This window comes from Peromyscus eremicus, unplaced genomic scaffold, assembly GCF_949786415.1.
Source record: "Peromyscus eremicus unplaced genomic scaffold, PerEre_H2_v1 PerEre#2#unplaced_291, whole genome shotgun sequence".
NCBI lineage: Eukaryota > Metazoa > Chordata > Mammalia > Rodentia > Cricetidae > Peromyscus > Peromyscus eremicus.
The window spans coordinates 257,002-282,360 of NW_026734527.1; the positions used below are offsets into that span (position 1 = coordinate 257,002).

At 39.4% G+C, this 25,359-nt stretch overlaps 1 protein-coding gene across 1 annotated transcript; it reads right to left on the reverse strand.

Moving 5' to 3' along the window:
- Positions 1-21,781: 21,781 nt before the first annotated feature.
- On the reverse strand, positions 21,782-22,732 carry LOC131901764 (vomeronasal type-1 receptor 4-like). Its single transcript, XM_059252842.1, has one exon. The coding sequence runs from the start codon at positions 22,721-22,723 to the stop codon at positions 21,782-21,784; it is 942 nt and encodes a 313-aa protein (XP_059108825.1). The 5' UTR covers positions 22,724-22,732.
- Between the last annotated feature and the right edge of the window lie 2,627 nt (positions 22,733-25,359).

The following is a 25,359-nucleotide window of genomic DNA, read 5'->3' on the forward strand; positions in this document are numbered from 1 at the left end:
TTAAATTAATTGTTTGTCTGCATGTTTCTCTGCACACACTAAGGGAGAATAATGATTATTGTTATAGTTTTTTAACAAAGCATTTTAATGAAATCTTTGAGAGTACCATATGTGAATACAATGCACTTTTAATATGTTCACCATTTACTTGTCCTTTGAAGTCCTCTAAATCCACCCTCACATTCCCAAGCCCTTGCGACTGCACATCCTCTACTTTAGTAACCAACCACATTTTGTTGTTCTCTAGAAATGCCCTAAGGTAGGCCAGGGTTGCCTTGGACACACTTTGTAGCAGAGAATGGTTGAATATCTGATCCCTCAGCTCACACTTCCCAGGTGCTGTGCTGTGGGATGGTCTGTATGTCAAGTGTGTTGCTGATTGGTCAGTAAATAAATCACTGATTGGCCATTGGCTAGGCAGGAAGTATAGGCGGGACAAGGAAAAGAATTCTGGGAAGTGGAAGGCTGAGGGAGAGACACTGCCAGCCGCCATCATGACAAAGTAAAGATTAATAGAAATGGGCTAAATATAAGAGTAAGAGCTAGACAATAACAGGCCTGAGCTAATGGCCAAGCAGTTTAAATAATGTAAGAGTCTGTGTGTTTATTTTATAAGTGGGCTCTGGGACTGGCGGGACTTGGTGGCGGGAGCTGGAGAGAAATTCTCCAGCAACAAATGGCGTCCAACGTGGTGGCAAGAGTTTCCACCTAAAAACTTAGAAAAAAGATTCTAAAACGGACCTAAAAACAGCTTCCTAATTGTCTCTCTCAAATAAGCGGCAGCTGCCGGTTTGAGCTACTGGCGGGTTCCTAGTGTGCACTCTCGACCTGCAGTATGGTAGGAATGAGGCCTCTGCAAGTAACACATTAAGCTATGTGGTGGATTTAGCCTTTGCTAGTACAAAACAAAAAAAAGAAGTTTCTGGGCTACACGCTACTTTGGTAAAAGTGTAGACCCACTATTTCTGAGAGTTATGGCTCCCAGAGCTGGCGGAAAGCGGACCGCCGCCATGTTGGGAAGCTGAAGTGGGCGGAGCCAGCAGCCACTGCGCCGTTTCAGGCTTAGAAGGCTGCAGTTTAAAAGGAATAGGCTCAAGCTAATATAAAAAAATAAGCCACGTAAAGATGACTACCACACAGAGAATCTGGATTACGTTCTCTTTGATATTCATAACTGCAGAAAAACATTTGATTGTAAAAGCTGTTGAGTTATGCCAAAATGTATATTTTAAAGATACCTTGACTTCAAAATTTGGATATAAGGATATGTTGCTTTGGAAAAGAGTCTCTGCTCTTGTTTCCACAGAAAGCCAGAGACTATGGATTTGTTCCAGATTAAGATACATCAGGTTTGACCAGCCAAGACCCCCTGAAAGGTCTCCAATGACACCATGGCCCAGATGATTCAACATCCAGAATGGTTTCAAGTCAACTGGCTCAGATATACAGCCTCACGGACTACTCCATGATCCTAAAATTTTCTTTCTGTCTCCAGAAGATACAGCGCCCCCCTCCAGCAGGAAGTAGTAAGAGAAGCTACGCCCAAATTCCCAAATATACCAAGCTGGCTTTAGAGATGGAATTGGCTCACTCCCCCTCTAAACCCAGACATATTGCTCAAAAAAAAATGGTTAAGAGATTCTTGTGTCCCAAATCAGAAGAGCCCTCTGGTGTGGGACAGAGAAAAAACAATATTTTTATTTAAATCAGGTTGATTATAAATACAATCTCTTTCTAAAACAAAAAGGGGGATAGTTTAGATATGATAGGATGAAAGGGTAGAATAATGAACCTACTTTTAAAGAGTAACAACTTGTTTAAAATGTTTTACATTGCTATAGATTTTAGTTTATTGATACAAGTTTAAACTTAATTTTGTTATACTGTATATATATTTCTATTCTTGTTTGAGGTATTATGTTTATGTAACTCATTTAAAATTATAATGGATAATTAAAAAATAGATTAACACAGTCATCTATGATAATCATATTTGTAGCCATGTTAGTTAAGTCTTCTAGGTATACATAGTTATATTTCAGATAGATAGGTAGTCTTCAAACACTTCAAAGACCTACAGAATATGGCATTTAAAATGTTTTAAAAATTTAGACTTTCTGGACAGTGAGACATGTCTGCTCCTGACAGCACCGATTTACTTCAGAGAGGAGGATGGGCATCGAAGACACTCCATACGGAGTTTATCTTCACCTTGACAAAAATAGCCATTTGGGCAAGAAACTGTTCTTGCCTGGACTGCCTGATCAACTGGACATGCAGGACCCATACAAAGGTGACCACTGAACTTTGCTTGACAAAATGGTCCTTCAGGTTCCTGCTTTGCAGAGAAAACTGCCAGACATTCTACAGGACACAGAGAAAAGTGAATAAGAGACTCTAGGCCTGTGGGCTGAAGACAGATGCCCCAACCTTACAAGAGAACTTTGAATGACTGTCCAGGCTGCCAGCTGTCTCTGTCTACCCTACAAGACTCCTAAAAGTTGCTTATATCCTTCTCCATTTCTCAGGTAGTAGTATATCCTTCTGAGGTCTTTGATGTGGTTAAAGACTAGATACTTACAATTTTCCTTAGTTATAATAAAAGATAAGTTAGATATAAAACCTTAAACTTACAAATATAAGATAGATAGGATCTCTTCTTTAATATTGTAACTGTAATTCTTGCTTGATAATTGTTTTGTTATATGTAATTTTACTATGTTAAAGTTAAAACCTTCCTTTTTAAGAAAAGAAAAGGGGAAGTGCTGTGGGATGGTCTGTATGTCAAGTGTGTTGCTGATTGGTCAGTAAATAAATCACTGATTGGCCATTGACTAGGCAGGAAGTATAGGCGGGACAAGGAAAAGAATTCTGGGAAGTGGAAGGCTGAGGGAGAGACACTGCCAGCCGCCATCATGACAAGCCGCATGGGAAGATCCCGGTAAGCCACGAGCCATGTGGCAAAGTAAAGATTAATAGAAATGGGCTAAATATAAGAGTAAGAGCTAGACAATAACAGGCCTGAGCTAATGGCCAAGCAGTTTAAATAATGTAAGAGTCTGTGTGTTTATTTTATAAGTGGGGCTCTGGGACTGGCGGGACTTGGTGGCGGGAGCTGGAGAGAAATTCTCCAGCAACAGTGCTGAGATGGCGGGAGTGCTTCATGCCGTCAGGATACCTCATTGCTATCAGCTGAGTTCTGGCCTCTGGTGTTCAGGTGTACAGGACTTAACCACCGTCTTTAGGCTGTGACTTTATTTGGAATCATAAGGTACATTATGATCCTAATCCAAAATTCTGTAATCACCAAAAGGCTAGAATCTTAAAAGATTATAAAGACTAAAATATTCATACAACCACAACCTATGAAACTTTACTGTTGAAATCTTGCAGCCTAAATCACCCAACTTACAAAGTCTCACAGGGAAAGAAAGACTAGAGAACACACCACCATAGGCAGAGGGTTTGAAGGCAAATGCTGGGGGAGAAATCAGCCATAAGTACCCCAACAGTAAAAAAACTTCAATGTGAAAATGTATAAATTCTGTTGGAATTTATGTCAACTGAGGAAATTCTGGATTTTAACAATTGAAGCCTCCTGGTTTACTACTCTAAGGCTGAACCGGGGACATCAGGGGAAAGTCATAATTCAACCTCAACATTTCTACATGACACTGGAACTCAGTTCAGCTTCCTCAATGAAATCGTCCACATTAAGGTGCCATCAACTCAGTGACCCTATGCATGCTGGGTTCAAATATGTACACAGTTCCAGTTTCTCAATAGAGCTATTATTCCCTTTTCCTTCCTTGACTGCAGTTTTTGGTGTTTATTCATGGACAACCTCTGCATTTTGTAATCTATTTATCATCTTCTCTGGCCAGCTTCCATACAACCACCTCTACTCCCTAATTTCTAGGTGTTCTGAAGAGTTCATGAAGAGTATAGTGTTAATGGTGTAAGTATGGTAGACTGCTCTGAACCACTGCAATCGAATGAATATTTTTATACTACTTTGGAACCCTGTCCACACAGGTGGGGGTATATTCTTGAACTGTAAGCACTCACAGGATTGGAAATGGCTGAAAGAGTGATGCATTTACCATGTAGGCCTAAGACTTGGATTTGTGGCCATAACAGGGTAGAAAAGAGTCAGATAGAATGGCAGGGCACTGACATGAACCCCTGTACTGATGAGAGCTGGAAACCAGAGAATGTTTGGAATCTGAAGTACCAGATATGCTGGTGTACAAAGCTCCAAATAAGAAGGACCCTGTCTCAAAAATAAAAAACTGACAACTAAGTCCTCCATTGGCCACTCATTCTGCAAGAATGCAGAAAAAAACTCACAAAATCGCAAATACACACCACACAAAATGTACATAAGAGGCAATTCTATTACAGTTCCATCCATTTATTTAATACATCTCTGGCACAAATTATAAGATACCTTAAGACAGTTAAAAAATGTTAGTGAACACACAAATGACTCGTCTTCTTTACTTATACATGGCACTGGAATGTGACAACACATAGAGAGAACAATCCAGAAGTTAACATGTCACATCTGTTTGCTGTTTGGAAACTACACGCTTCTTCATGTGCAGATGAGACACTGAACTGGAGCCCTGCTAACCTCTGGTGAGGAAGTACATGGTTCAGTCTGACTGGTGGCAATTCCTCATTTGACAGTGGATGTGGATGGTTGGTGGAAGCTCTAGTTACACAGGGATCAGATGTAGGGCTTCTCTCCTGTGTGAATCCTCTCGTGATCCTTCAGGTTGATCTTGTGGGTTCTCTGGTTATGTCAGACCTCATGAACTCGGAAGTCTGAGACTGGATAGAAGCCTTTCTGACAAATGGGAGTGACAAATAGCCTCTCATTGCCGTGTCTTCTGTGGTGAGCCGAAAGGTTACAGGGATATTTGAAGATTTCGGGACATTCCTCAAATTTGTAGTTTTGAGGTTTTGCTGGATTATTGACCTTTGACCTGCATATGTGGATATTATCTCATGATTTTGGTATACATGGTCCCAGTAGGACTCTTCTTACAGCTGGATGTATTTTGACATGCTCTTCTGACTTCCTGAGGGATTCCAAAAGAAACACCCACATTTTCAGGCTTAGGATAATGCCCTCTCTAGATAACAAGAAGGGAATCCATCTCATTTATGAGACTACTAACACAGCCATTTCCTTCAGCATTGCAGAGAGAGTTGTGGCCATAGTCTCTGTTTTCATGCCCTGTGGAAATAAGAGAGCCTAAGAAACTGTGTTTGGGAAGGGAACCCCACAAGACACCCCTCTGCCGTCCAGGTTCCCGACTGAACATTGCCAAGAATGTATCTTGTGGGATGTGCAAGAGTGTCCTTGCATTCTCTTGTGCTAGAGTTGTTGCTGATTTCTTTTGTTTCAAAGGCCTCTTGACTTGTTTGAGGACATGTTCTGGGAAAAGCGGCTTCTTTTGTGGAATATTAGTTTAAGATGTGTTCCATTCCTTTATGCTGTGAAATATTTGTTTAATGATGCAAAGATATGTTGCACTCTTTTATGTTGCATTTGTTTAACTCTGTAAAGCTGTTTTGCTTTGCCTGTCTAAAACACTCACTTAGTCTAATAAGGAGCTGAACAGAAGGTAGCTAAGCAGAAGAGGGGTAAGCATAGCTGCCAGGCAGAGAGAATAAATAGGAGGGAAAATCCAGGCTTGATAGAAGAGAAGAATGAGGAGCAAGAAAAGGAAATGGAGAGGAGGATTCCAGGGGTCAGCCACACAGTCACACAGCCAGCCAGGGAGTAAGAAGAAAAGCAAAATATATAGAATAAAGAAAAGTAAAAATCCCAGAAGCACAACGTAGTTAAAGAGAAATGGGATAATTTAAGTTAGAAAACCTTCTCAATACAAGCCACACTAAGGCCGAGCATTCTTAAGTAAGAATAAGTCTCCATGTATTTATTTGGGAGCTGGGTGCTGGGCCCCCAAAGAGTAAAGGGAAAAAACAATTACAAGCTTCCTGTTACTGCATGGAGAAACGGAACTCTAGAGGAGATCAGATGACCATTGTCAATGAATCTATGGAAGACAGAAAAACTGCCTTCAACCTGCTTGCACAGGATCCCCAGAGTGTGGGCTGGTTTATCCGTCTATCCCTCATCTCTAAAGATGTCATCCTGGCATTCCCAGGTTCTCTTCCTAAGTCACTATTCACACTGTGTTTGCAAGTGTTGAGTTGCTATTCCTAAGGAAAAAATTGATAGGACCAAGGAGACACCATAACAGCCTGCTCAGTCTTCTCTCAGAGATCAGGCTCAATGTCAGTTTCCTGAGACTTGAGCAAGCAGTTTCTGAGAGGGCCATCAACAAAAGACATAGTCTTTGCCGTAGCTCCTTTTCTGCACTTGCTCTGACTGCTCAAGGTGAAGCCAATTGTTTACTGACTGGGAACCTTCACCAACTTAGAGCTATGTGCATGAGTCAAGGACAGAGGCTGGGCCACTGAGTCAGCCCCCACAGTCAGTACATGCAAGGCCAGCCAGCCTCCACAGTAGCACAGGACAGCACAAGGCTGTCCAACAATGATAACTGTAACCCCCAATTAACCCTAGCCATTTAAAAATTACTAACATGATTGCCACTCACATAAACCATCCTGAGTCTGTTCCTATGTAGTCTGTAGACCACCAAGCCTCTTTTGCTTTAAAAACCCTGCCTCGATCTTGCCCAGGACTTCCCTTCTGGAGCACAGATGAGTGCCCTAGCTTGCCCCGACCCCATCCCTGGGCACCAGCCACTCCGGGGAAGACCTGCCCAACTTGGCCCCAGGTTCTGGCCACCAGGCAGGTTCCCTTCTAGCCCCACCGGGAAGGATCCCCTTCTCCAAGACCCCTGGCAGACCCTGCAGTCTCCACGCCCTGCCCCCATGCCCATCCGCCGGAGTCCCAAGCCTCTTCCTGAGACTTAGAGGCCAGCCCCCAGCTCCCATCTTGCCCTGGACTTCCCTTCTGGAGCACAGCTCCCATCCTGCCCCGGACTTCCAATTTGGACAAGAGAGCTCCCATCTGGACAAGAGAGAGAGACTTCCTGAATCTGTCAGCTCTGTCTGAACCAAGTGTGCGGATAAGGCCAAGAACGAACCACAAGGTCTCAAACCTGTTCCAGAATTCTGTGCAGTTTGTGTTCCTCATGTGATTGATTTTTTTTCACTATATTGGTATTCTGTTGTATGTTTTGGCTTTAATATGTTTTCATTTGAGGGGAATAGAGGTTGCTCCGTGGTAAGGAAACTGTGCTGTCACTGTAAGGCTTCTTTTTTTGGGTCCCTGAACCTACATGGTGCCTTACAAGTGCCTGTAACTCCAATTCCATGGGGTTCCCTCACGCTCTACTAGCCTCTGCAGGCACTGCATACCCAAAGAGCTCAGTTACATGAAGGCAAAAACATACATGCACACAAAATAAAGATAGACATATAAATCTTATCAGGCATAACTTTTCACTTTGACGTAAATGTTTATCTCATAGGACATGTCAAGTTCCAGTGCTTCTGAGCTTTGAGTAAAGTGCAGTGTTCTCAGTACAGTCTGACCTGACAGGAAACTGTCCTAAGTCCAGTTTGATGTCAGAAGCACAAGATAGACATGTTGTTTATGATGTTACAAGACAGATGAATTTTTGTCATCACACAGGTAAAGGCTTTAGTAGGTAATATAGAGGAATTACTATCACTATTAATCTGTACAAAATATGACAAGAAATACTAATATGTAATTAACAAATAATAGCATGAGAAGAACATTAAGTTCCTAAACATTTCTTTTAAATGTGAGCATGCACTTGCTGATTTTTTTTTATAATTTTTCATGGCTGGGTATTACTATATAGCTATGGCTGTCCTCAGACTCACTATGTAAATCCTGTTGGGTTCAAATTCACAGAGATATGCCTTCCTCTGCCTCCCAAGCCCTGGGATGAAAGGTTTTCACCACATGTCTGGCTTATTTGCTTATTCTTATATTGATGAATCTATTGCAATAAAATTTATAGTGCATTCAAAGAGAGGAGTGGCATGTGAGATAATAAAGTACAATCTGAATAATATGAAACCTTAAATATTGGCCAGTGAGATATAGCATACTAAATGTTAGTGCCAATTTAGTTGACAGAACCCTGGAACATCACACACAAGGCTCTGTCTTCCTTTAGCATGAAAAAAACAGTGAGTGAAGGCATGCCATCGGATTGTGATTAAAAATAGAGTATGATGAAACCAGGGGCAATAACTCAAGATAAACATTGTACTGGCTGCTTTCGTCTGATATTCATAATGGACCTTCTCTTCCATTTTCCTTTTTCAAATTCAAGAGGTAGAGTCTTCAAATCAGTCATTTTAACAATGGCCATTCAATACAGATTCAGTTATTGCTTCTATAACCAGATCATAAATTTAGTGCCACATATAAACTTTTTACTTCACAATCTTAGTCATATCCTGCACTTCCCAGGGATGTATGCTTCTTATATTTCCGTTCTAAAGTTTACATGAAACCAAGGTAATTCAGGTAAAATAAAAATACTGAAAAGAGATTCTACACATCATGTTAGCTGAGGTGAATTATTGTAGCAGGAGTCTTAAAAGTTCTTATTAATAAAATCAAACCTGAGCCAGGTATTGGGGTGAACTGGAAGATCAGAGAACCAGAACAAGCCACATCTACCTCACCTCACCAGATCCTCAGCTGGTCTTGTCTCCTCAGACTGGAGGGCACTGAGTCCTCATCCAGAATGGGTCTCAGCTGAATTGTTGCTCAAAAGCCTGAATGCTTAACCAGCCAAATGCTTCTAGTCTCTGGTCCTCATGCCTTATATACCTTTCTGCTTTCTACCACCACTCCCTGGGATTAAAGGCTTGCTTTCTGGGATTAAAGGCGTGATGAGTCACCATGCTTGGCTGTATCCTTGAACACATGGATTTCTGCATCTGGAATGCTAGGATTAAAGGCGTGTGCTATCACTGCCTATCTTAAGTATCTGGTGGCTTTTCTGTTCTCTGACCCCAGGTAAATTTATTAGGGTACACAATATTTTGGGGAACACAGTACCACCACAAATTATCACATTGTCTTATTACCACAAACTTTCAGCACATTCACAGATGGGCTGCATTATCCTGTTGTTACCCAAAGTCACCCATGGTTGGGGACTTATATTACATTAAGAAAATAAATAGAGACATGGTTAGGAATGCTTGAATCTTTCTAATTCATCTTTTACTATGCAATTATTCTTATGCCTTCTTTGTCTATTCCATGGATCTGTTTCTATCTCCAGCCCCTTACCGGACAGGAACACTTACTCAGGCCTTCCTTCTTTGCTGACTCTGCCACTCAGACTGAAATACAAGGCACTCACGTAGCTTCTTGTCTCTGCAGGATGGTGGGTTCATTGGCAGATCTAGTCTCATTAATAAGCATCATTGTGGGAGAGTTATAACAAGGCAGATGTAGAGGCCTGTGACTTTGTGACCTCACCTCCCTCCAGAACTGCAATTTTCATTTCAACTGCGTTGGCAATGACAGTGACAGAGCTCGCTTTGGGAATCTAGATCATTTATGAAAAAGTTTCGGTTGTTAATTAGCAAAGGCCCTTTAGATTTCCTAGTGATTTTTATCCAAAGTGATAAAGTGTTTTGAAGAGGCACTGAGTTTTCATGATCCCTGAAGGCTGACCAGGGCACCTGGGGAAGGTGCAAGAAACTTTGAGTTCAGATTCATGAGAAAGTTAGAGTCTCTGTGTCTCTATGGATTCCACACTTCACTGACTTCTTCCAACACAAACCAACACAGTTAATTTTAGAGTATTTATATCACTTATGACTTAGAACATTTGAGTGTTTTGTACATGTATATGTTGTTAGTCAAGTCCACAAATGACTATCTCCTTCCAGTTTCTTTTTTATCCACACGACACAATTCCTTTCAATTTTCATGTGCTCCTTAACACAAGGAAAAAAGACTCAAAAATTAAAAATCACCAAGTCTACTTAGTGACAGTACTATGTGTCTAGTAGAGTGGCATCTATGGAATCATGAGTAGTCCCTAATAATTAGAAATCTGACGCATCCTCTCTCAGAAACCATCTGTGACCATTAGCTTTTCAGCTAAGAGTGAGATTTCCTGAACATCTCCACTCTACTGGGATTTTTATAGATTAATTTGTACAGGCTTTGTGCATGGGGTCCTAACAAGTAAATTAACAAGTGTAAGATCTTTGTTCTGTCTGGACAAAACCAGTTTCCTCATAATCTTCTATCACCAGAAAGGCTTTAACCTGCTTTCTGCCTCTTCTTTCATAATGATCCTTAACTCTTTTAGGAAGAGGTTTTGTATAGATGTCCTATTTTTAGCTGGACACTTCAGCATATCTTATTCTCAGTACCTTGCATAATGTGGGTCTCTGTGTCACTCTGTACAGACTGTAAAAAGAAGCTTCTCTAATGAGGGTTGAGAAATATACTGATTGATCATCATAAAGAAAAGTTTAGTGACCAGTATTACTATGTCCTTTAAGCTAAATAAGTCTTAGGTTCTTCCCACATGCTGAGCCAGCCTGACTCTATCTTAATTTTGGTGGCCATCTTGTTGCAATGTCAAAATACATCAAAATACATTCATTTCTCTTTACTGTAAAATACAACTCTCTAGTTTCTGGAATTTGACTTGTTCTGCACTCTGACTTTATTTTGACCTCTATCCTTTCCCAAACATCAAGATGTTCTGCCAATTAATTTTAAACTGTTATCTGCTCATATATTTTTGCATTCAAGGTTCCTATGTTGCCATATTCCTCAGGCAACCCTAAGATTATGATTTTCCCATATAAAAGGAGTCTAGAAATTTGTATTGTGGCTGTTCTCCCAAGCCCCACATTATGGGACACAGCTGCTGGACCAGCTTTGCTGTGCTCACAAGAAAAACTTGCTTAATTGGATCAAAATTATGGCTGGGCATTTGCTGGTGCTTGCTTTTAATCCCAGCACTTAGCAGGCAGAGTCAGGTAGATGCCTTTGAGTTTGAAGCCAGCCTTGTCTTCAGAGGGAGTCCCAGGACAGCCAAGGCTACAGAGAGAAACCCTGCCATGAAAAAACCTAACCAATAAAAGCAACAACATTCACAAAATTCAGGCAAATATCATTATACTGATGGTCTTTGTATTTATACAGTGGTTTTACCACTGGGTCTATGCACCCCCTAGCCACATATTCTCGTCCCTGTTAATACCTTAATACATGGGTTCCATCGTGGGAAGTGAACCTTGAGTTCTTCATGAAATTGTTAGTTACTTCCATGATGTTCAGCTTATTGCACCAGGTTTGTTGTTGTTAGGATTACCCTGGTAGATTCAATTGTGTTTTCGTGGCACTGTATTAGTATTTCTGAAATGTGCCCCCAATTCTAGTAGTTTCTCCCATTTTTCTCCCTTCCTCCCCACAACTTGATCACTACTGATCCCAACGCTACCCACTGCCAGTAAATATGTGAAATCTATTCTATTTTCCCTTTACAGGGAGATCCTTGTGTCCTCATTAATTTCACTATGTTACTTAGCATCTATGGGTCTGTGGATGGTAGCCTGATTATTTTTTATGTTACAACTAATATCCACTTATAAGTGAGTAAATACCATGTTATTCTGTCTGGGTCTTGATTGCCTCATCAGAATGATTTTTTTTTCAAGATCAGTTTTGTTTTCAGATTGCCTGCAAATTTCACAATGTCACTTATTTTTCTTTTTATTAAGAGATTTTTGTATTCGTTTTACATATCAACCACGGATTCTCTATTCTCTCTCTTCCCACTCTCCAGCCTTTCCCTTCCAAACCACCCCCATTCCCACCTCCTCCAAGGCAAGGTCTCCCCTGGGGAGTCAGCAGAGCCTGGTACATCCAGTTGAGGCAGGTCCAATCCCCTCCTCCCTGCACCAAGGCTGAGCAAAGTGTCTCAGTACTGGCACTAGGTTCCAGAAAGCTGGTTCATGCACTAAGGACAGGTCCCAGTCTCACTTCCTGGGGGCCCCCTAAACAATTCAAGCTAAACAGCTGTCTCACTTATCCAGAGGGCCTAGTCCAGTTCCATGGGGGCTCCTCAGCTATTGGTTCACAGTTCATGTGTTTCCACTAGTTTGGCTAGTTGTCTCTGTACTTTTTCCAATCATGGTCTCCATATCTCTTGCTCATATGATCCATCTCCTCTCTCATCGACTGGACTCCTGGAGCTCTGCCTGGTTCTTGGTCATGGATCTCTGCATCTGCTTCCATCAGTCATGAATGAGGCTTCTATCATGACAGTTAGGGTGTTTGGCCATCCAATCACCAGGGTAGGTCATCTCAGGCACCCTCTCAACCATTGCCGGTAGTCTATAATGGAGTCAGCTTTGTGAATTTCTGGAGACCTCTCTAGCACTCTGATTCTTCCTATTCCCATGGTGTCTTCATTTATCATGGTATCTCTTTCCTTGTTCTCCCACTCTGTTCTTGATCCAGCTAGAACCTCCTGCTCTCCTAAGCTCTCTCCCCACGACCCTTGCCCTCCATTACCTCCCCTCACCCTGAGTTTGCTTATGTAGATCTCATCCATTTCTCTCTCGCTTAGCAATCCCTGTGTCTTTCCTAGAGAACTCTTTACTAGCTAGCCTCCCTAGAGCTGTGAATTGCAGTCTGATTATCCTTTTCTTTACATCTACTATCTATTTATGAGTGAGTTCATACCATGTTTGTCTTTCTGAGTCTGGGTTACCTCACTCAGGATGATTTTTCTAGTTCCATCCATTTGCCTGCAAACCTCATGATGTCATTGTTTTTCTCTGCTGAGTAGTAATCCATTGTGTATATGTACCATAGTTTCTTTATCCATTCTTCAGTTGAAGGGTATCGGGGTTGTTTCCAGGTTCTGGCTGTTACAAACAATGCTGCTATGAACATAGCTGAGCATGTGTCTTTGAGATATGATTGAGCATTCCTTGGGTATATGCCCAAGAGTGGTATAGCTGGGAAGATTGACTCCCAGTTTTCTGAGAAACTGCCATACAGATTTCCACAGTGGCTGTAAAAGTGTGCATTCCCGTCAACAGTAGAAGAGTGTTCCCCTTGCTCCACATCCTCTCCAACATAAGTTATCTTCAGTATTTGTGATATTAGCCATTCTGATGGGTGTGAAATGGTATCTTAGAATCATTTTGATTTGCATTTCCCTGATGACTAAGGATGTTGAGCAGTTCCTTAAATGTCTTTGAGCCATTTGAGTTTCTTCTGTTGAGAATTCTCTGTTTAGCTCTATAGCTCATTTTTTAATTGGACTGTTAGGTATTTTGATGTATTGTTTCTTGAGTTCTTTATATATTCTGGATAACAGTCCTCTGTCAGATGTGGGGTTGGTGAAGATCTTTTCCCATTCTGTAGGCTGTTGTTTGTCTTACTGTCCATGCCCTTTGCCCTGCAAAAACTTCTCAGTTTCAAGAGGTCCCATTTATTAATTGTTGCTCTCAATGTCTGTGCTACTGGTGTTATATTTAGGAAGTGATCTCTGGTGCCGGTGCCTTCAAGACTACTTCCTACTTTCTCTTTAATCAGGTTAAGAGTAACTGGATTTATGTTGAGATCTTTGATCCACTTGGACAGAAGTTCTGTGCAGAGTGACAGATATGGATCTATTTACATTCTTCTTCATGTTGACAACCAGTTATGCCAGCACCATTTGTTGAAGATGCTTTCTTTTTTCCATTGTAGAGTTTTGGCTTCTTTGTCAAAAGTTAAGTGTTCATACATGTGTGGATTAATGTCAGGGTCTTTAGTTGGCTTCCATTGGTCAACATGTGGGTTTTATGCCAGTACCAAGCTGTTTTTATTACTGTAGCTCTATAGTAGAGCTTGAAGTCAGGAATCGTGATGCCTCCAGAGATTATTTTATTGTACAGGATTCTTTTGGATATCCTGGGTTCTTTGTTTTTCCATATGAAGTTGAGTATTTATCTTTCCAGGTTTGTGAAGAATTGTGTTGGGATTTTGATGGGGATTGCATTGAATATGTAGATTGCTTTTGGTAAGATTAACATTTTTACTATTTTAGTTCTGCCTATCCATGAGCATGAGAGATCTTTCAATTTTCTGATATATTCTTCAATTTCTTTCTTCAGGGACTTAGAGTTCTTGCCATACAGGTCCTTTGCTTGCTTAGTTAGAGTTACTCCAAGGTATTTTATATTATTTGTGGCTATTGTAAAGAGTGATGTTTCTCTGATTTCTTTTTCAGTTCATTTGTCATTTGTATATAGGAGGGCTATTGATTTTTTTGAGTTAATCTTGTATACTGCCACATTACTGAAGGTGTTTATCTGCTGTAAGAGTGATGTCACTGTTTTTAACAGCAGAGTAATACTCCATTCTATAAATGTACAACATTTTCTTTATCCCTTCTTTACTTGGGTGACATCTAGGTTTCTCTAGCTTCTGACTATGATGAGTGAAGCTGTTGTGAACATTGTTGAGCAAGTGTCCTTGTGATGGGATGGAATATCTTTGGGTATATGCCAAGGAGTGTTATGGTCTTGAGGTAGAAAGTTTCTCAATTTTCTAAAAAACCAACATATTTATTTCAATAGTGGCTATACAAGCTTGACATCCCACCAGCAGTGGAGGATTGTTACCTTGCTCTACATCCTCACTAGCATAAGATGTCACTTGTGGGATTGATCTTAGCCATTCTGATAGGTAAAAGATAGAGTTTATGAGTCATTTTGAATTGCATTTCACTGCTTGTAAAGGATGTTGAACATTTCTTTAAGTGTTGCTCATCCATTTCAGATTCTTCTGTTGAGAATTCTGTTTAAATCAGTACCCCATTTTTAAATAAATTATTAGTTTGTTGATGTTTACTTTCTTGATTTCTTTATATATTTGTGGTATTAGTGCTTTGTTAGATGTGGTCTTTAATGTTGAGGTATGTTTTTGTAAGCAACAGAAGGATGGATTCTGTTTGCTCATCCATTCTGTTTGCCTATGTCTTTTTAATGAGGAATTAGTCCACTCACATTGAGAGATATTAATGAACAATAATTGTTAATTCTTGTTATTTTGTTATTGTTGTTGTTGTTGTTGGTGGTGGTGGTGGTTTTGTGTGTGTGTGTGTGTGTGTGTGTGTGTGTGTGATTGTGCGTGTCTGTGTGTGTATTTACATTTTGTGTATTTCGTAGGTGTGAGATTATCACTTCCTGTGTTTTTTTGGTCTACTTAAATTTCTTTTGTTGTTTTCCTTCTAGTAACCTCTATAGGGATGGATTGGTGAGTATATATCATTTAATTTTACTTTGTCATCAAATATCTCATTTTCCATCTATATTCAATGAAAATTTTGCTGGGTGTAGTAGTGTGGGCCTGTATCCATGTTCTTTTAGAGTCTCTAGGACATCTGTCCAAGCCCATCTGGCTTTTAGAGTCTCCATTGAGAAATTGGGTGTAATTCTAACAAGTCTGTCTTTATATGTTTCTTGCCCTCTTTCCCTTGAAGCTTCTAATATGTGCCCTTATTCTACATGTTTAGTGTTTTCATCATTATGTGGTGTGGGAAATTACTTTTCTGATCAAATATATGAGGTATTCTGTAAGTTTCTTGTAGTGTTACAGGCCTGTTTTTCCTTAGGTTAAGAATCTTTCTTCTGTGATTTTGTTAACTATATTTTTCTGGATTTTTGACAAGGGATTCTTCTTGTTCTGTTTCTATTATGCTTAGGTTTGGCCATCTCTTCATTTGCCATATTTCTTGGAAGTTTTATGATAGGAATTGTTTAGATTTAATATTTGCTTTGACTAATGAATCTATTTTAGCTATCATGTCTTCAACATCTGAGATTTTCTCCTCCATTTCTTGTGTTCTGTTGATGATATTTGTGTCTATAGTTCCTGTTCACTTACCCAGATTTTCTATTTCCAGAAATCCCTCAGTTTTTATTTTCTTCATTGCTTCTATTTTGATTTTTATGTCTTGAAAAGTTTCCTTGGCCTGGTTGTATTTTTTCTTTAATTTCTTGGTTTTATTTAAGGGACGTATTGATTTCCTCCAATTCTTTGTTTGTGTTTTCCTGGATTTCTTTAAGGGATCTTTTCATTTCCTCTTTAAGAATCTCTATCATCTTCATAAAATTGTTTTTAAGGTAGTTTGCTTGTGCTTCAGATGCATTGGGATATTCATGTGTTGCTACAGTAGGATAGCTGGATTCTGGTGGTGAATTATTACACAGATGTTGTCAATTGTATTCTTTTAGTGGCATTTATGCATCTGGATTTGGGTTGATTTTAGGTCTAGGTGCTGATTTCTGAGTTTGTCTTTGATGGGTGGGTGTTTGTTTCTTTGTTTCTGTTATCTCTTTGGTCTTCTGTTCTTTGTGGCCTTGGTTTCTCACAGCCAGTGAGATTGCTCTGATCAGGAGCAATTTTCCCTGATCATAGGTCACACTGCCCCCACAAGTTGGGGGCTGTCCTGTCTAGCTTAGCCTTTGGTTCAGCATGGAGTCTCTGTTCTTCTGAGTGCTGTGGCTTCAGCAGTAGCTGAGCAATGGAAATCTGCAGGAGTTGTAGGCAGAGGTCTGGCCACTGGAAAGTTGTTGAGATGAGAGAGGGGAGACCTTGAAGGGAGATTTAGGTAGCTGAATCTAGTGAGTGGTCACTTCATCTGGCATGTGGGTCAGTCATCTATTTTCAGAATTGTATGGCCTGTAAATGAATAGAGGAAATTCAGAAAAGTTTGTCATGCCAGAGTTGGGGACAAGTCCCTGCTTCTGGGCCAGTAATGGGGTTGGAGGGAGTTGGTGGTGGAATAAGTCTTAGGGAGCCAAACCTAGGTATTAGGGCAGCTCAGCTGGCAAGTATGACAGTCACCAGTTCTTCTGATCACTGGTGTGGTCTGCAACTGAGAAGCAGAAGTCCACTGAGGTAAACAAGTTAATTTTATAATGATGGGATGAAAATCTGGGAAAAATTTTTAAAAAAATATGGTCCTTATTGTAAAACAGAGCTCGTGGCTTACCGGCATCTTCACATGCTGTCTGTCATGGTGGCAGCTGGCAGTTTCTCTGACTCAGCCTTCCACTTCCCAGAATTCTTCTCCTCCTTGTCCTGCCTATACTTCCTTCTGCCTGACTATTGGCCAATCAGTGTTTTATTTACTAACCAATCAGAGCAACACATTTGCCATACAGAACATCCCACAGCACTTCCCCTTTTCTTTTTTCTTTTTTTCTTTTTTTTTTTCAAAAAAGAAGGTTTTAACCTTAACAAAGTAAAATTACATATAATTTGGGGATTTGGGCGTAGCTTCTCTTACTACTTCCTGCTGGAGGGGGGCGCTGTATCTTATGGGGATACAAAGAAAATTTTAGGATTATGGAATAGTTCATGAGGCTGTATTGTCTGAGCCAGTTGTCTTCAAATCATTCTGGATGTTGGATCATCTGTGCCATGGTGTCATCGAAGACCTTTCAGGGGGTCTTGATGTATCTTAAACCTGATGTATCTTAATCTGGAACAAATCCATAGCCTCTTGCTTTCTGTGGAAACAAAAGCAGAGACTCTTTTCCAAAGCAACATATCCTTATATCAAAATTTTGAAGTCAAGGTACCTTTAAAATTTACATTTTGGCATAACTCAACAGCTTTTACAATCAAATGTTTTTCTGCAGTTAAAAATCCCAAAGAAAACACAATCCAGTTCTCTGTGTAATATTCATCTTCATGTGGCTTATTTTTCTATTAAGTTTACTGTCTCTTTAAAGACTTTATTTTTTAAAACTATGCATTTGTTTATATAACTGTATATATCACCTTTTTTGTCTCTGTCAAGCCTACATATATTTTACACACATTGTAAACTATTACATCTGAATCTGTCTTATTGTGAATCTATTGCTTTAAACTGCAGCATTTGTAAGACTGAAATGGTGCTATAGCTACTAGCTCCACCCACCTCAGCTTCCCAACATGGCAGTGGTACATTTCCCGCCAGCTCTGGGAGCTATTGTGAGTCTATGCTTTCATCCAAGCAGCACATAGCCCAGAAACCTCTTTTTTTTTGGTTTTGTACTAGCAAAGGCTAAATCCACTACGCAGCTTAATGTGCCACTTGCAGAGGCCTTATTCCCACCATATGGCAGGTCGAGCACGCACTTTAGGAACCTACCAGTAGCACAAATCAGCAGCTACCGCTCATTTGAGAGAGACAATTAGGAAGCTGTTTTTAGCTCCATTTTAGAATCTTTTCTCAAGTTTTAGGTGGAAACTCTTCCAACACATTGGGCACCATTTGTAGCTAGTTTTCCTGCCTGGCCCACAGTCAGGACAAATCTTTCTCACCCACCAGTCCCACAGCCGCTCAGACCCAACCAAGTAAACACATAGACTTATATATTGCTTACAAACTGTATGGCCGTGGCAGGCTTCTTGCTAACTGTTCTTATAGCTTAAATTAATCCATTTCTATACATCTATACCTTGCCACATGGCTCATGGCTTACTGGCATCTTCACATGCTGTCTGTCATGGTGGCGGCTGGCAGTGTCTCTGACTCAGCCTTCCATTTCCCAGAATTCTTCTCCTTGTCCCGCCTATACTTCCTCCTGCCTGACTACTGTCCAATCAGTGTTTTATTTACTAACCAATCAGAGCAACACATTTGCCATACAGATCATCCCACAGCACCAGACTAAATGTATTTTGGCACAGACATGCTCTCTTAAGGATTCTACCACCAATTGGTGCATGGTAAATTGGAATAACCATTATCCATATGAGCTAGGTTAAAGAGGATTGGCAAAGCTTCCCTTTGGATTCTGAGAGTTTGTGAATAAATGCCTGTATGTGAGAAAATTGACAAGTAGATTTCCTCAGCTCAGATATTAACAGCCTGACTGCTCACATACAGACACCTTTATGGAGAAAAGTCACATTTTGCCATGGGTTGTACTTAGTGAATATGATGAGGTTCGAGGCTGCAGTGGTAGCTGGACAAGAGAACACCACTCTATCAAAAATTCATTGTATGTGTGTCTGTGAGTCTGTCCTTTCTTTATTTCTTTACCCACTTAGCCAGGGTTCTAGGACACAAGCTTCATGAGACCTGACAAAGGGCTCAGAGCACAAGCTAGCTCCTCAGCAGGCTTCAAATAAGAGCAAAATAAAACACCTGGCATGTTGTTCTTTCAGGTATTTTGTCCCCAGCTTTAGAAAAGTAACTTGTGCAGACATAATATACCAACATTACTGAGAAGTATAAAGCATTATTTAATAAGCTAACAACATAATCTGTTTAAGGTGTTATACTTCTATATAATTTAATCAAAAATTTGTAGAAAGCAACTTAAAGAGCAGAGCCAAATTATCAATAATGATCAACAGATAAGAGCATACCCAATATATAGTTTAAAATTGTGAATCCTGTTCCTTTAGCTTACCTACCATGAAAATCATTTATTATACAATCAAAAGAGAAGAACATCCTCTATACACTGAATGATTAATATCTCTAGAAACTCAAATTGCATTGACTTAGCATTCCATGTCCTGACCCAAACCATTCTTCACCAGAAGTTGAGCCCATATAAACTTCCTCTTTCTCACATGAAGGGAATACTCATAATGAGTTATTCCCATCATAAGGGGAAAACAGAAAATATTTCCCAGGAAAGGATCTTTAATATTGAGTAATTCCCACTCTGAGGGAAAAATAAGAAAACATTTAAACCAAAGTTAAGCAACCAGACAATAGAAGTCTATGCTCTGGGCTTGCTGTTCAGGCTGCTGCAGTGAGCCCACCTGTAAATTCTTTGTAATTCAGATGCCAGCATTCTGTGCTCCCAGGTAGAAAGAGCTCAGAATTTTAGCTATCCTGAAATTTTTATATAGGAAAGAGCCTTTTCTTCCTCTATTACAACTGGGAAGAGGCTTTTTTCTTTCCTTCTTTTTCTTTTACAGGGCCTATAATCTTAAAGCCTAGTTTTAATATTTTTACCCTTTTTCCAGAAAAAAATCCTTTTTTCTTGATTAAAATTTTCTCCTTTTTCTATTTGGAAATTTACTTTTATTTCCTTTTCTTCTCTCTTCCCTATTGGGAGAATTCTTTTTTTTAATTTTTTCCTTTCCCTTTTATCTATTGAGGGAGGTCTTTTTCTTGACTTATTTCCTATTTCAGGAACCATTGTAATTCTATTTTAAAAATTGTGCAGTTATCACTTTTTATTTTGACAAACATTAGCAACTGTACATTTTGTTGCTCCTGAGATGGGGAGTTTAAATTCCCTATGACCCTGCCAATCCTAGAGTCTTCTTACCCTGAGAATGCACCCTCCAGTTCTTAAGACGGCCAGCTCCTCTGTCCTTCTTCAGATTCTTTGTCCTTCTTCAAGCCCCACATTGGGTGCCAAATGTCACTGTGTGTTGTTACATGGGTGTGTGGGTCCAGGTAAAAGACTCAGAGGAATCTTAAGGATGAATCTAGCCTTTCATGGCTGTAAGGGGGTCTAGCCTCAAAGAACTGAGGCATTTCTTCCCTTTGCCTCGGGCATTTCTATTTCTATCCATTACAGTTTAGCCAGATAATTTTCCTATGCTCAAAATAACCTTAAAAGGAGCTCCCAATAATACAATGCCAAGTGCAAATTCCTCAATTTCTCAGGTACCATGGTTTTCCAAATTTCCTGAACAGAGTTTTACATAGACTTTTGTATCCTTGGGAGACTCTGAGACAAGATTCTCATAGAGGATAAGAGAAACAAAAGATTTCTGCTAAACAAAAGATGGACTAGGGCTAGGTGCTACTCTCTGGAGCCAGGCCAGGTGCAGCTCAGCAGGAATGCAACTACATTTCTTATTATATCTTATTGTGTTAAGTTTTTTTTTAGTTATCTCCCTGAAGCCTCATTTTTCTAATGAGAAACCAAAAGGGAATAGATTTATATGGGAGAGGGTGTGGGTGTAACTAAGAAGAGTAAGGTGAGAGGAAACTGTAATTAGGTAATATAGTATGAGAAAAAAATCTATATGTAATAAAAGATAAAAAGGAAAGAACGCTATCTAACAAAATTAAAGATTATCTCATAAGCATCATTCATTTTTAATTGGTTTTGGTACAAAGTGAAAAATAGTAGTCACAGTTTTTGTTCTATGTGGCTCAAGAAGATGCTCATCTTCACAGACTTTGTTGAGGAGTGTAGCTATAAGGTTAAGAACAGCCAAACAGTTTTTTGTTTGTTTGTTTGTTTGTTTTCTGGTGCAGCTGAAATCAACGTATCTGGGAAATGATCACTGAAGATTTCTGGTCCTGGAGCATGCTAGAGCAGCTGTCATGGGACAAGGTCCACCAGGACCACAATATATGGCCCACCATGGTTTCAGTATGCCTTGCAGTTAGAGTGCAGTATATACAAGTGTCTGTACAGCAGCAAACAGGCAGTCAAGATTCCATGAGAGGAAGAGAGCCACAAGAAACTTAGCTCTATTGGCAACAACTTACTGGCTTCTTTGTGCATCATCTGGGCAAAGGAAAAACTCTACTATGTGAAAGATTACAGTGTGCTAAACACAGTATCATCAGCTCATGTAGGCTTCTAATTCAACCATCTGACAAAATTCCCGTACTCATTTTTAGCAGTCTTAGTAAGACTAGATGCTAAAACCTTAACTTTCTTTGTTGAATTCATAAGGTAATAATTGAGTAAAATGTGGAAGATAAGAAAAACTTATATTTTACATTGTTATGATAAAATTATGAGAACATTTTTTTCTTAACCATACAAAACTGAATATGGACAAAACCGAGTAATGTCTCATAAAAACAAAGGGTCCAAAACATGGAAAACAAAGAGAAGTGAGGCGAGAAATGTACACCAGCCACCAACTGGGATTATACAATAGAGCAATGCAGCCTCGCAAGATGGTGGAGAGAGTATAAAAAGCCAGAAATGTAGACACCAGGACCAGGATATTCTGTGTTCCTCTGGACTCAGGGGAGTTTCTACTAGAACCATGACAGCTACGGATATTTTGAACCCTCTGCTTGTGTCTGTAGAGAATGACAATCATTGAGGCACTGGACCAGGTGATGAGCACAGCAAAAAATAATTCAGGGCACATCGCCAATGTTGTATAGAGTGAGTCAATGATTTCATCATGTCCTGTAGTAGAGCAATATCCAAAATCTCGATTTCTTGTCATGTTTTTGCTATTCATTTTGATAAATGTGTACATAAGAAAAATGAAACGTATCACCATGTAGAATACCCAAAGTAGGGAAATGGAGCAGTCAATGTACTTTGAAGCTTTGACTTTGTTATCATTCCAACAGGATTTCCTAGAACTGATGGTCATGGCCTGGAAGACACTCAAGAGGCAGGTGGTGCCAATGGACACACTTCGAGCAAATCCTTGAATGTACAGTAGGAGCTGACATCCAAAATCATTCAAGAACTGCTTTAATCCCCAAACTACCATTGTTTGGGGTACTCCTGCAGAGAGAATAACCAAGGCATTGGATGCCATTAGATGCATGAGAATCAAATCTGTGGGCTTTAATGTGTGTTCTCTGTAGTAAGAGTCTAGATAGTAGAACATAAGAGAGAGATTTCCCAGAATTCCCAGGATTGTTTGTGATAAGAAAATGATTCTGATAGCCAGATTCCAGATATTCATTCTGTGATTCAGTACAATATCCTTAAGAATATGGCCACACTATTTCTCAGCTCAAATGAATAATGGCAAATGATTGTAGCCAGAGGTGAAGGAAGATGCCATTAATCCATGGAGCTACATAGAGGTCAAAATTGAGGTTCCTTTAAATTCATAAGTTCAAGGCCAGCATAGAACACACAAAAATACCTTATTCCCAAAATTTTAACATGAGTAGTTACTTTCCATGTTTGTTACTTTGAAATGTCTCAGTTCTTCAGAATGCAAGTGTTGATGGAAGAATAGACATCAACTTTCCTAGAAAATGCAACAATCGGGATGATGGGATGTTGGTCCATTTGAAAAAGGAATGTTACAGGGAGTGAAAACAAACTTAAAGTAAATCTTTCAGAATATACTCATATTTGCTAATCATGTTGTAAAAGAAATCAACTTTAAGAACAGACACACACCAGCTGGCTGTACTGTGCAGCCCCAGGTAGATCACTCTTGTCCCTCACACTTATCACACACGAGGGCACAGTCAGCTGTCAATCAAGAGCTGGGGTATAATTGACATTGTAGTCTATTCTAGAAGAATTTTATACTATTCTGAAGAAGTTTATACAGAATGGGGAGATTAGCTGAGACCTTAGGAACTACTAAATATAGGCTCTACTTCCCTGTGCATTTTCATGTAGAACACCCTAGGAAATGGCTGCAGAAGACATAGAAAATATTCTGTTAACTGATGCAATACAGGCCAGGAGAAGCAGATACCACTGTCATGAATATGACTTCACAGCTTCTAATTTTTAAGAAATGTGTGTTAATGTGGGAGTGAATGTGGATTGCATCCCGGAAACTTGAAAGGGGCCCATAAGAGTATGTCAAAGTGTAATCAGGATGGTAAAACAACACATGTGTTTTGAAAGTGAAGGAAGGAATTGTGTACACTGGACTTTAAAAGCTGGGATGACAGAAGATAAATGGGGGAAGCAAAGGGGTTGGGTCTATCAAAATAGTAAGTATGAAAATACCTTAAGGAAACTTGCTACTTTGTAACCTAGCAAAACATAAAAAATAAAAAATAAATCCAAACAAAATAAAAATATAATCAATGTAAAGAAGAAAATGTTGACAGTACCAAATTTGGGGACTTTTATAGAGAAACCAGGAATCTCAGGCCTTGCAAATGTCTGTGAATGCTAGTATAAACACTGATGTAAGGGACACATTTGCTTAAGTGGGACAAACATAGCTTTACCCACCAATAATCACACTTTAAATTTTTTCCAACATTCTATTCTGTATGTAACTATTTTGAGAAGATGCAATGTGTAGAATTATAATTTAATCTGTGTTATAGAAGGTAAATAATTTTTATAAGTTATAGTTGCATCTCTTTAATTTTTGAAATAAAAGTATCATTGCATCATTGTGCCTTTCTTCCCTCCAACTACTACCCAGTACCTACATAAACCCAAACTCTTAAATTCTTGGCCAGTGGCCTCTTTTTCTTTAATTGTTGTTACATGTAAATGTATGTATGTCTATGTTTTTGTATATATATATATATATATATATATATATATATATATATATATATATACACACACACACCAGATATTTATATAGATATATATAAAATCAGCTCATTCTATCTAATGTTACTTGTACATACATGATTTCAATGTTTACAATTTGGTGCTAGATAAAAATATAGGGCCTATTTTCTTGTACTCAAAGCAATTCCTTCATTACTTGTAGCTCTAATCACTAAAGGAAAAAAAAAAACTTCTCAATGCAATAGTTCACTACAAAGAAAATACAGCTAATCCAAAGGTAAAAAACAGAAAAAGCATTAGTGATCAAAAACAGACAACAACTAATGGTGTTGTTGTGTTGTGCCAAGTCCCAGTGATACACCCACAATACAACTCCTGCATCCAAGACTCAAGGAACATTGAGATAGCAGAGGCAGAAAGATTTTTAAGAGCCATAGAAAGATGTATCTGTTGTGAGATTGCATCTTCTAAAATGTTGGGAAAGCTATGCCTATGACATCTCAAGATGACTGCATAAAAAAATCTCAATAATGACATGAACACACATGCTCACATGGAAGGGGAAAGTAACACAAGGCTCCAATCATCCCACTTTAAAGAATAATCACATAAATTTTTACATCATCCAGTAACAATCATGGAAACTTTTACCTGCAGATTACCTAGAAATGCCCAATAGCAGCCCATGATCAATTAACTTATGAGCACAAAATATAATTCTACAGGTCAATTTCAACCTTGGGAGATCCCCTATCATCTCAGAAAATCAGGAGAATCAGGTAATTTAGGTTGAGATGAGGCATTCAGGAGAAGGCAAATGAGGATATATTGTATCTTTTGTGAAAAAAAAGTAGAGGACTGTTATAGGCACAGCAAAAAGAATAAGCACATTCCAGACTTTTCTGGAGGCAATTGCGACTATGGAGAGGATGGAAGTACAGAACCAAGAGTGATGAAAGAAGTTGTCTCTACTCCAACTCATGTGATTCACAGGGATTAGGAAAGAAATTGAAAATAAAAAAAAACTTCTGGAAATTGATCACTAAAGAGAAGAAAGATTGCAAGAAAACCAAAGAGTCATCTTTGAACAAA